Source organism: Pleuronectes platessa, chromosome 20, assembly GCF_947347685.1.
Source record: "Pleuronectes platessa chromosome 20, fPlePla1.1, whole genome shotgun sequence".
In the NCBI taxonomy this organism is placed as follows: domain Eukaryota; kingdom Metazoa; phylum Chordata; class Actinopteri; order Pleuronectiformes; family Pleuronectidae; genus Pleuronectes; species Pleuronectes platessa.
The window spans coordinates 12,658,401-12,671,561 of record NC_070645.1 but is presented as its reverse complement, the minus strand read 5'-3'; the positions used below and the strand labels follow the sequence as shown (position 1 = coordinate 12,671,561).

General features: G+C 42.0%; 1 protein-coding gene across 1 annotated transcript; it reads right to left on the bottom strand.

Moving 5' to 3' along the window:
- Window positions 1-1,331: 1,331 nt before the first annotated feature.
- Window positions 1,332-4,334, bottom strand: bloc1s5 (biogenesis of lysosomal organelles complex-1, subunit 5, muted). The gene is made up of 5 exons (XM_053412294.1): window positions 4,060-4,334; window positions 3,767-3,849; window positions 2,803-2,935; window positions 2,626-2,684; window positions 1,332-2,234 (listed from the first exon to the last, which is right to left on the bottom strand). The coding sequence occupies exons 1-5, from the start codon at window positions 4,076-4,078 to the stop codon at window positions 2,061-2,063; spliced, it is 468 nt and encodes a 155-aa protein (XP_053268269.1). The 5' UTR covers window positions 4,079-4,334; the 3' UTR covers window positions 1,332-2,060.
- Window positions 4,335-13,161: the final 8,827 nt, after the last annotated feature.

Here is a 13,161-nt window from a genome sequence, read left to right as displayed (position 1 = left end):
ACTTTTTACTACTGTACTATATCCTTGCAGTCTTCCCACACTGCATCAGCCTCATCACTACAGGCAGTTTTTTTTATGGTGTGTGGATGTGAGCCAGTAAAAAGCAGACCTGGCAACGGCCAGAAAAGTTACATGTGGATTAACATCCCTTTTCTAATCTTTATCTGATATGAAGTGCTTAGGTGTTTGATCCTTGGAATTTTAATTTATACACAAGTACTAAGTTCTAGAAATGATCCAAAATTCTTCTGACTTACATCTTAATCGGATATTTCACGGCAAAGTCAAAATGGATTATGTCTGAATCGAATCCTGTACTTTGTAATATTAAGTCCAACATACGCTTCAGCATGACTCTCATGAATAGCAAACAAACACGACTTTAGCGGTGACCTTTAATGTACTCTGGTCCTCTTTATTTCAAACCTCAGAGTAAAAAGTAAAATAAACAAGGGCAGATGAAAAGGGGCCTCGCTGGCAGAGGCTCGCCATGTTTCCGTATTGTCACTCCTCATTAGGTGATGATGGGCTGTCTCCGTGATGGACAGCTACCTCCCAAAGCGGAGGTTTAAGGGCTGCTCACACACACACACACACACACACAGAGAGAAGGGGGCAGCACCCGCGGGGCAGCATGTTTCCTCCAAACATCTGATGGCATGTCTGTGGCGGCTCTGATCCGCTGACAACAGACTCACACACTGGCACACGCAGAGCGACCAGTGAGTGGCCTTGCAGGGTCACTGCGAGCGAAATGGAAAAAGACGATACACCAGTGCATTCACTCACTTCACTACTGGTTTATTTTATTATTCCCCTCTTGCAGATATTTTGTAATTTGGCCGATGGATGACGAGAACTCCGAACCTGCCTCTTCTGATGATGATGATGTGACTTTTGACAGTTAAAGGTGTCGGGGATGTTTGAAAAGAGTGTGTGGCAGGGATGTAAAGGGAATTATGTGAAAATATTTGTTCTATTTGGTCGTCTGAGATGAACTCTGTTCTCAGCCATGCCAAGAATGTCCCCAGTGTGCCCACCCACCCATTAACCTGTCCAACAGGCCAACATTGTCTGGGGCAAAAAACAACAACACTTGATTTAAAGTGTGCAGGGTTCTCAGCTCAAGGGTCACGACACATGGAGATGATTTTAATTCTTTTGTAGTTCATATTACAATTTTTTTTACAGTGTATTTACTCCGTGCTAAACAACACTAAAGTCAGTATTTAAACTGCACATAAACACAAACCTTGAATGAACTCTCGGAGAGTTTATCATCCCAGGCCTTTTAAACACTCTAAGCACAAATCACGACAACCACTGAAAACTTGAGGATATTGTTTTATGCATACATGACCAGCAGGAAATTGAAACCAGAATATGATTGATGTTTTTTTTTTTGTTTAACCAGCAATGCAAACATTGGATTTGTGACTCATTAAAATCAGCTTTGAGGTGGCAAAGCAAACCGAAAGCAGCTGCTGCTGATCATTCAAACTGGTTTCAGTGGGGACCTTTCATAACGTCAGCGACTTGAAGTCAACGTCAGGCGTTGAGCGTTCTAAACACGGCCGAGCCGGTGAGGGATGATTTGTCCTGCAGTTCTGTTTGAGCTCGTTTCTCCAGCACTTGGAGCTGGGATCCTTTTCAACTGGAGGTGGATGCATATTTATCATCAGCACCCTTCAGGCAGGCATCCATTAAACATCCTGAAATGCAGCGAGTGACACGGCCTTCGACGATTGCTTGTTTAAAATTGACATATTGCAGAGGTCCTTTGCAGCACTTGCGTGCCACGCGGGCTACATGTGGTATAAACAGACGAGTTTGATGGCCTGTGAAATTGCCACATTGTTAATCATACATTTATTTATGATATGGGAAATGCTGACTCTTGTGCAGGAGCAAAACCTCCGAGGCTCTTTTTCTTAAGTACATCAATCACAGCCGATACCTTCGCTGGGCACACGCAGAGCAGACGTGCCCAGGTCAGTGATAAAGTTCATATAATAAAGGGGAGAGCGTGTTGACTCGAGCCCCTCGCGGACCTCATCTGGTTAGAGGGGTGAGAACTTCGCTAGATCCATCTTTTTCTCACTGTAGTGGGTGCTGAGTTGTCCCACAGCCTTGGCGTGCTCCTCGTCCACCTCCTCCTTCAGTCTCTGCTGCTCCTTCAGGAAGTCGGCCCATTCCTCTTTCAGACGCTCCATGTTCAGCTGCATTTGGTTGCTCTGGAAGGAAATGAGAGCACAGAGAATAGTGACGAAAAGTCTTGAGCGGGATCCGGTGTTTAAGGTGATAATCACAGTAAATATATACATTGATAATATACGTTTTTTTTATATTGTAACTTTTAACAAGAGAACTTTACAAATCCATATGTGATGCTTCAAATTCTCCCTTTTGTGCAACGTTATCTCTCACACCTCCTTACACTCACACTCACTCACACACTACAGTGACGATGCTGATGATGTAAGGCAGAGCTCATTGTGGACTCTGGATGTTGGCACTCTGCCTTGAATACATGCTGAAGACACAATATTATAAATGCCTGTGTTATCTGTAATGCAATCCAGCTTTATGAGGAGATGACGCTGTAACCACCCCAGTTGTTTGTACCTGCTGGGCCTCTAGCTCCCTCTGCTGGACTCGGTCTGCCATATGTTTAGCAGCCTCCACTGTGGGAGAAAGGCACCAAAAAACATATAAAAAGCCAAATTCAGGCAAAATATTAATATTTAAAGCTTAAAAGAACAAAAGGCTCAGACAAACACAAAGCAGAGAGAGGAGACTTACAACGTTTGGTGAGGTTGGACATCAGATCCTGGTTCACAGCCTCTAAATTCGTGGTCTGCATTTGGTCATTTGCTTCCACCACCATTTTATTGAGACTCTCCAGCAGTCTGCTCTCCCTGTGTCCACGTTTCTCCTGGAAAACGGAGCGTTTAGTGTCCTCTCACACAGACACACACAAACTCAAAGCACCAAACACATTTCTCCTCAGTGTTACTGGGTCCTTGCGTACTGATTTTATTAAAATAGGGACAACAAATGAGCGGAAATCTGGTTTCCACAAAAAGAAACAGTAGTGAGTCTTTCAATATAAAGATCACTTCATATTGCACTGAAATGAATAGTCACATAATAAACAAATGAAACTAATTACTTTATGATATATAAATATAGATAGATATAATTAACAGCAGCCTCCCCAGTTTGTGTCTGGCATTTTGCTTGGGTGTTGCTCCCGGGTATCTACTGTTATCTATCAAAAATAATTAATCCTAAACATCGTAAAAAACAATTCTATTGTGTGGTCGAGCCGATTCTTGCAAACCTTTTAGAAACCAATAGTTTTTTTCCACAGGCCAGAACCACCAACTGGAGCCCAGGCACTGTATACATCACTCTACACATCTCCGATTCCCCAGCACAGGATTCGTTCATGATGATCACTCAAGTTTGTTCTGCACTTCAGTTGACGACCAAAGAACCGAACCTTTCGAGAACAGGTTCAAGTTTAGGCTCAGAACCAGCTCTGCCTTGTGGGAAAAGGGGAATGGGGTTTATTGGCTGACTCTGGGACAGTTCAGCAGGTGGACACACATTCTCTGGATTAAGGGCAGTCTTCATCACTGGGCCCCAGCTCGGCTCCTGACACCATGTGTGTGTTTAAGTATCTGCACTGATCAACAACAACATTAAAACCAGTCACTAGTTCTAATGTTGTCACGATCAGGGCTTGTACATGTGTGATTACCTCAAACTCTCTGACGAAGTAGCGGATCTCTGCGTTGACGATGGGTCTGTGGTGTAACAGACGGGACTGGATATCACCGACATCTGCAGGAACAACACACATCACCTTAGATTTGTGTTCGCTAGTCTGCATGACACACTATTTAAATTCGTGTTTCTACAGATAAGCTAACTCCACTGCTAAACTCAGTCATGTGACATATTGATTAGCCTCGTATCATATCGCAGTCTGAGACAGGGGCAAGCTACCATGCTAACAAAGAGAGACCGTTCTCTGCTGAGCTTTTCACTCACCTTTAGCAATCTTGTCCATGTTGTACAACCTGAGTTGACCTAAGGTGTGAGCAGCTAGAGCAAAGTGTTCCTCCCTGCAGAGCAGCTAGCTAAGCCTGCTGCTAACTGCTAATTCACCGCGCTAATGCTCCAAGCTGCTAAGCTAACTGTCAGTGAATTGACTGTGAATTGTTATTAACGTTCACGTATTATTTAGACAAGCAGTGAAAGATCCCAGCTTCAGTGTGAAGAAGTGAATGGAAGTCAGCTGACTGAGATGTAAACAATTACAACTACTTCCGGGTACGGACTGAACCAAGCCGCTGAAGCAGGGGTGTCTGAGTCAGATCTGAGTTTTAAACTATTTAAAATTAAATAGATATACAATCAAATATTCCAAGTCTTTGATTTGAGGTAGTGAGTTTTATCAAAAATGGCTGTGACACTGTAAAACTGTCTGTAGCGTTTATGTGACTGTGTGAGACTGAGGAGAGACAGTGGTGTGGACTGTAGTTCTGTATGAGGACAGCAGGTGTCAGTGTTGCTCCACTGAATTAACCTCTGAGCCATCACTGTGTCTCTTTACTCTAAATTATAACTAATAGCTTCATTCATGACATTAAACTAATACTTATACACCGTTTATGAAAATAATTTGTTATGATTTATTGATAAGAATAATACTTTGTAACATAACCTATATCTTTGTTACATTTGCATTTATTATTTATTTATTATATTCTATTCTGATTTATGAAATATTAATTATCGATTTATTATGAAGAAATGAATAAGATGTAAGTTGCAACTCTCAAGGGTGCCTTATTAGAAGTGATATATTATAATGTTGTAATAGAAATCCAACTTTTTTATATATTTTTATTCTTTAACACAAGTTAAATCTGTAAATATCCTGAGATAAATGTGGTAATTCAATCTATGTATCCTCCTATGAGCATAAGAAATGATTTATTGTGTGAAACACCGCAGGAGATGCATCTACTAAATGTGTTGTCTGCATATTAGTACTGAAGACTCTCCCTAAATATTCTTTAACTGAATACCATGAAAGCTAATTCCTTTCTACTGATTTAAATTTCAGCGGAATTTATATTCTCTTTATACAACATTTTTCAAAATAAAAAGATAAAGGTACAGCGATAAAAGCCAGAGGAGTCACACATTGTTTATTCGGGAAACTATGTTCACAAATAACCACAAGATGGCACTAAATCTCTCACATTAGTTTTAATAATCCAGTGCAAAAACCCTGGATTATCAACTGCCTTTATCAGGCTTCATGAAATGCAAATAAATTGGCATGAATGTATTAATGAACAAGTCACTTGTGGCAAGAGCAAAGTACATGCAGATATTCAGTCGGAGCAGGAAGAGGCAGCGTTTGGGGGCAAACGCTGCAAATTAGTCAACAAAAGTTTGTTTGTGAGTTTTTAATTCATTCAGGACTGTCACAGTCAGTTAAGAGAAAAATCACAGAGGCCCAGTTTAGTCCCAGAGAAGTGCAGCTAAACACTGATTTCATCCTCCATTAGTTTTGATTAGGTTACATGATTGGAGGTTAAAAACATGTAGGCTCAGTGAAACATATGAGGATGACCTAGGGTTAAATCCATTAATTACCATATAGTAGAGAAGCAAAACATGTTTTCTATTCTTTATCATAAAAAATAATATATTTCATATAAATATTGAAGAGGTATTTAAATTATCATAGGTATCACTTTATAAATGTTGCATAATTAATGTGTATACTCCGAATCAAATTAAAAAAGCTATTTTTTTGTGGTAGGCAAGATAAAGCTTTTGAAAGCAAGAAAATTCTTCTATTTTTATTGCTCAAAAATAAATTATCTATTGGAAATCAATTACATTTAATCAGTCAAATTACGTATTATATTTTAAATATGAAGCAAAACTTTGAATACTGTTTAAATTATGTTTATATATAAAATTGTTATAATAAATAAATGATAATATAGATAAAGTTATACACCCCTCCAAAAGATTTCCACAGCGTTAAAGAATTTGGTGAGAGAAGCAAACATCAACATAACGAGGAAATATCTGTCCCGTTCTTTTATGTATTTTGATGTCGGGCTGCAGTTTGCATGCGAGAGCGTCTCTCTGCCTCAAAGCACATGATGAGTTTCACTGTTTCACTGTTTCACTCCCACAGGTCTATTAAATAAATCCAGATTTTTATGTGACACCTCTGCACCAAACACAAAGACCTTCCTGGACACTCTTGTTTTGTAAAACTTAAACTAATTGCATCAGAACCCACTGACTATGTCCTCATTTTTTTTATTTTCACATATATATATATATAAGATTCTCACATCATTCATTTTAGTTATTTGTTGTCTTGCACCAGTTGAATTCAGTTTACTTCAGTTTATTTTGTTAATCACATTTTTATAGGGAGGGACAAAACATTAATTATCATATTTCTATGCAATTTGCCTATTTACTGTATTTAAATTAAATTGTTTTATCAAGTACTTGTACTGTAAACGACACAATACATGTCACACTTTTACTTTTAATATTTTATCTTACGTTTATTTAACTGGTATAATGACATCATGTAGATACATTTAAGGACACCACTGGTCCCACGTAAGATTCAGGACCATTATAATAATTTAAATAAATAACTGAAGAGTAAATCAATAAACATCCATTGCCATGTTATAGTGTTTTTACATGAACTATTTAAAGATAAAAACAAATGGACAGAATGAAACAATTTGACACTAAGAATATAAAATGTAATCATTGAAACTATGAGGTTATACATATGGTTATATATACAAAGTAGAATTTTGATATATTTGATAAAGACAATACAATTGAATATGCTCAAGAAATTATGTTTCAATTTATCATTTCATTGTGTTTTATTAATTTGTTTTGCCTCAAAATGAAATTCTAGATTTTCCTTTTAACCTCAGTAAAGAAAATACTGTTTAACAGTTACTGAAGTAAATTAATAAACATATTTATCTATATACTGTGTGAACATAGTCCATCCACTGTTTATTATTATTATAAACAGGCATCTTTTCCCCCTTGTCGTATAAGAGACACTTTTCATCACACACACACACACACACACATGTAGGATCCGTGCACACACATTCTGCAGGACCAGAGCAGCAGTGCTCGGCTCCTCTTGTGTCCATGATCGCCAGTATCCAGATGATGTCCTGCAGCACTTCCACAAACGCTGCCTCAGTGGGAGGTCTGTGAGTGTGGTTTACTAAACATGCCCAATGGCCTCGGCGAGCTCGCCCTGGTGACACTCCTTCCTCTGTGTGTCTCCACCTCCCCGGCCCTGACCACGCCGCCCCCCCCTCCGCACAACGCCGGTGCTCACATTACCCAGTGGATGCAATTATTCTGCGTTCTGCTGCTCTCTCTCTCTCTCTCTCTCTCTCTCTCACTCTCTCTCTCTCTCTATCTCTTTGTGTCTCTCTCCTGGCTTGTTCTTGACACCAAGGTCCAGGCGGAGGCTGCAGGGCTGTTGCTTTGTGTGCACAACACCCTGACCTCCACTCGCTGCACCATGGCTCCGAACAGGTGGGGGGGGGGGGGGGGGGGGGGGGGGCGGGGTGGGGAGGGCATGAGGGGACGGGGAAGGAGGGGGCGAAACTCCGCGGACGCCAAGGCCTCTGGGCTGGATGTGAAGTGGGAAGGGTTCATGGGAGAAGACCTTCCGCCAAGCGAGCCACCTATATGCCGTCTTCTACCCTACTCTCTCTCTCTTTATATCCAGTTCCTTCATTCATTTACTCTCCCTCTCTCAGTTCTCGAGCAGGTCGCTCGTCCCTGACACCGTCCACGTCTTGTCCCTCCGCCTGCAGGGGGCGGGATGACTCAGTGCTCGCCGCCATATTGCTGTGGAGGTGAAAGCAGGAAGTAGAAGTGTAGCAGGAAGGTAGAGGCCCCGGATAAACATACTCGAGGCCCCTATGAAGCGGGACCTCACTGGATTTCATGACACTGTCCCTCCGTCACTCTCTCCCAAGGCCTGATGGGAAGTACAGGTACATAGCTCACAGCCAGAAAATCAACACACATACTCATCATCCTTTGCTTTTCAGGGAAGATTTGGCTACAAAAAACGAAAAAACCTTGTCAGATGCTTCTTGCAATGACGGTGAACTCCTCCGTTCTCCTTCCAGCTTGAGATTGACACTCAGGCATTAAGGAAGGACTGGAAGTGTGTGTGTGTGTGTGTGTGTAGGAGAAGACTACTGTGTCAGCCGCGATCAGTGTTCATAGCGGGCCCCCGCCGCCATTTCGGAGCTCGTCCCAAAGATGAACGGGAGCCGCGTTGTCATTTCTCCCATCGGGGGACTGTCCCCTTTGTCCTTTCCTGTCCTGGCACGAGGGGAGCAGTCTTCCCCTGAGAGGCTGTTGACTGAGGGCAACAGGCTGCGGAGGCTCCAAACCTGTTGAGGCAGAGTGTCTGGCAAAGTACCCACGATCAAAGTGACGGATGGAGCAGGGAACGAGGAGATCTCTCCGTTTGTGGCGCACGGACAGAAATGCAAACGCACACACACAAACACACGCACTTGAATAACACACAAACGTGCATTTGCACACATACGACAACTCCAACAGAGGAGGAGTTGAGACTGTGAGGTGGAGGAGAAGCATCAGCTCGGCTCCCCTTTATGGCTTCTGATGTTCTTCTTCTTCTTTGTGCATGTATGAGTGGGTGTGTCAGGTGAGACTGGACATGGGACAGAACAGAAGAGAAAGGCAAGGAGTAGGGAAAAGGGGGTCTGCCCTGGGGTTACACACACACACACACACATGCTTGCACGCACACACGCACACACGCACACTTCTCGGGCTGTTGTGGCATGTTTGGAGCCGTGCCTTGTCAGATTAGGGCCATGCTGGCTGTGTTTGATGGCCAACCTGGACAGACAAGGCCTGCCAGGCACAAACTACTCAGGCACATGATGTCAGGGGCGGACACACACACACACACACACACACATGCACGCATACACAAAAATTATCCCGCGCAAGACCAAAGAGACAGATGACACCCAGCATGAAGCTAAAGCCAAATCTGTAAGCGTCCACTGCGATCCAGCTGGCTAGCCCTAGGGTACCTGTCTCTGTGAAGGGGAATCAGCGTCACCCCCGTGAGCTGTCAAATTAGCTCACAGGGCTGGAAATGCTGAGGAGATTTGGCCCCTCGTCGTGGAGCGGCAAAAAAAAGAGAAAAGTGGGGGGGAAGGGAGGGTGCTTTTAAAAAATTGTTATTAATTCATCTTCCTGTTGGGAGAAAGCTTGACTCCCAGCAACACACAACAGGAGGGGTGGAAGTTGTTAGTGTGAACCTGTGGAGGTGGTTGGGTCAGGACACATGTGTGTGTACGCGCATACAGCTGCAACACCAACACACACAGGCGCACATGCATGCTGATACAAGCAAATGCACATTATCAGACACAGGGAAAAGCACACACACACACACACACACACACACACACACACACACACACACACACACACACACACACACACACACACACACACACACACACACACACATCACACAGTGCCAGGGGCAAGCTTTCAATTACTGCCAGTGCTAAGCAGTCACCTGGGAGAGATGTACCATGTTGGAGTGGAAAGGCTTTTCCACCAAGACGTTTTTGTGTTTAACCCCTACTTGTCCCAGTTGTGCGACGGCTGTGAATGTCAGGCACATTATCTGAAATGACATGAAACTAAACAGTGAGTGTTTCCTCTGTGAATATTTTCATCAGAGGAAATTATGAGGGAAAGTTTGTTGTTGTAGGTTCGTTTCATCTGCGGAATGTGTAGAAAGGTGCACGACTGAAAGCATCAGGGGTTAGAAGGGATTTGTGAAAAGTATAGGAAACATAGTTGTTTTAGTGTGAATGTCTACAAGGAACACAAAAGAACACTTTAAATACTAGCTTATAAAGTATTTTCCAAGTATCTTATGAGTTATTTCAGTTTGAGTTAATATTAATGTGCTTTAGGTTTTGAAAAGATTATGGAGATGGACAAAAGTTTTGTTGTGAGTTTAATGTTTAATAAATATAAACAAAGAACTACACCTGTTAGGAGTTTGAAATACATCTTAATTAAGGAGTCATTTTGATAATCCCACAAAATGATGAACTGTGACCTTCATAAAAAACATTTTACATTTCTTTAAAGAAAAAAGTAAGATTGGTATGAAATAACATGTAAATATGGGATGATAAAAATAAATAAGATGATCCTCCTGTAGCATAAACAAAATATAAAAAACCTTCCTCTTTTATGATACCCATTATAAACCATTTGTACACGGTCCCTTACTCAAATCTTTATTCAAATAAATTAAATAGCTTAAACAAAGGTCAAGTGAACAATCAAAATGCAAAATGTGTCTGACTTTGTAAACATACAGCTCAATATATATGCAAAATAAACTTTTCAATATCAAAAAGAAAAAAACTATTACAATTTAATTTGGTTTTAATTGAACCAACTTCCACAAATAAAATACTCTTTACACAATAATTTGCACCAGATCACATAGTTCTTAATCGGGAATGCCACAAAGAATTATAAACCCCGGACTGAAAGATAATTCCAAATTAATATAATTGATTGTGATGTTTGTTTAAGTGGCCAGTTTTGTTTTCTTTCTCTTTTTAGAAAATAATTATTTAAAATCTTTGCCTCATTCTTTTTTTTTTTCACTGCAGTCGATTTGCTCTCTCTAACACGCAATAGAAAAAGAGAAAAAGTTTGCTGCCGGGTTGGATCCACTGTAAAGTCCTCCTGGGGTCGAGGTGTCCCCACCAGCCGCTCACTAACAGCCACAGCAGGTCTCCTATGGGCGGGAGGACACTGACACTTGTGAAGGAGTCAGAACTGCCAACAACAACACGGCTCCCTGATGTACGTGGCAACATGTTGACCCCTTCGGAGAGCACAGTGCCCTGAGACAGACCAGTGTGTGTGCGTGTGTGTGTGTGTGTGTGTGTAAGGGATGGAACCTGACAGGAGTTTAGTGCTGATCACCACCCTGGAGAGAGATGGCAGCTGTCTTCCTTGGGGGAGACACTGTCACTCCTCCATGTTTGAGTCTGGATTTGTGATTGTTCTCTCTTGCTGAGTATCTCCAGGCTTAAAACATGTGTTTAAAGTAACACATTTAAGTATAAGTCCATAGTTTCAGAGAAAACCCCCTACAGCCATTTGAGATAGACGCTGGGGAACTTATGGACCTTATGGACTTTTATTTAGTGGTCACTCCAACTTCCAGCCATCCATCCAGTATCCAAACTGCTTATCCTTTAAGTGATGCAGTGGCCAGTCCCTGCTGAGAATGGGAGAGAGGTATAGAGTCTGCATTTCAACTCAACCCAATCTGCATGTATACAGCCGGAGAAATCCCACAGAGACATCGGGAACACAGTCAAACTCCACACAGAAAGGCTGCTGTCGAACAAGGAATCGAACAAGGAACCTTCTTGCTGGGAGGCGACATTGCAACTTTAGGATGTAACAAGAAATGCAAGTTATGTGCTGAGAAGGAAAGTGAGCGTGTGGTAGAAAAACCCAGTGAAATGAAAGTGAGTCTGGATTCTTGGCCATGATGGCAGCGTGACTCTAGGAGGGATAATAATGTATGATTTTCACTCAGGCTTCATTTAACAGGTTATTCCCACTGAGGAATCCTAATGTGCACGAGCCATCTGGCCAAGATGGCAGCAAAAAAAAGTTGCAAGTGAAAAAATTCCAGAATTGAAGATTAAAAAAATAATTTTCAACTAAGGCTAAATGAGAACAAATTAACCGCAACACAACATTCGCTTAATTTCTGTCTCTTCTTCCTCTCGTCAGTGTAAAATGGGTTACACTTTGCCTCAGTCAGTATTTCAATTTCACTTTTACACTCGTGCTTCAGGTATCAACTCAGGAAGATGTTTGGAAAACTGGGTCCAGACATTATCCGGAGTTTGTCTTTCACGTATGAACAACATGGCAGGAGATGCAGTAACTGAAAGATATCTGGAACATGGCTAGAGCGTGCAGGACACACATATCTCATCTTTCCAAGTTCTTTATGTACGACACCTTTTTTTCAATATTGTGTTGTTTGTGTGTTCTCCGCTCCTCTTTGGATTTTAGTGCGACAAACATCTGTGTTCACATGACCTGGTGATATTTTTCATAGCAAACCAACAACATGTTAAAATTCACAAACACCACACGGGATGCGCTGTCATTTTGGAACACACCGAAAAATTCTGTATTATTATGGACCGCAGCTTTCAGGCACTTCTGCATGGCCTTCATGGTTCTTTTCATCTCTCCTCCTCCTCCTCTTCTGCCTCCTCCTCCTCCTCCCCTCTGCTGATGCTTGTCCCTGGAGGTGCTCCCTTAATGTCTTTGACTAAACTTCAGCCAGTCTTGACAGTGACAGTGCCCCATAGGAGCACAGTTGAGAGGAGACCAATATGATTGTAATGGAGGGTTTGCGGGCAGGGTCTATCACACTGTGTCACCTATAAAAAGCACAACAACCGACTGGCAGGGTGCGAGGCACTTCTGGCTACAGGGATGAAAAAAAAAAGAGAGAAATCGAATGAGCTACTCAACTGTTCTATAGACTTTAAAAAAAAGAGATGCTGTAGAGAGAGAGAGGGGACATTTTCAATTTTGTCCTCCTGTTGTGTCACAGTCACGGCTGAAGCGTCGCAGACTGTAGCGTCACATTAGCTGAACAGGGGAGTCCTGCAGAATAAAAGCCTCGTGGAAAAGTGACATTATCTTATTTTGATGTCACAATGAGGAATGTCTGCAGGGATTATTTCATTTTCACGAAATCCCCTCTCCTCTGAAGTGTCTTTATTTACAGGGACTAACATTACAGTTGTACATGACGGACTGTGTTCAGGTCAAACCGCATCATTTATCCTGTTATTAATGGTTTATAGGGACAGATATGATGCATGAGGACAAACTGAGAGCAGCTGTCCAATGAGAATATTATGGCTTATAGCACTGGTCTTCAACAGGGGGTCCGCGGGGGTACTGCAGGGG

Excerpts from the sequence above, each read along its gene's own strand:
- bloc1s5 (XM_053412294.1), bottom strand. Across the intron at positions 2,685-2,802 it reads GTCCAACCTCACCAAACGTT|TGGAGGCTGCTAAACATATG; the intron begins GTAAGTCTCCTC and ends TTTCTCCCACAG. Across the intron at positions 2,235-2,625 it reads GGGAGCTAGAGGCCCAGCAG|AGCAACCAAATGCAGCTGAA; the intron begins GTACAAACAACT and ends ATTTCCTTCCAG.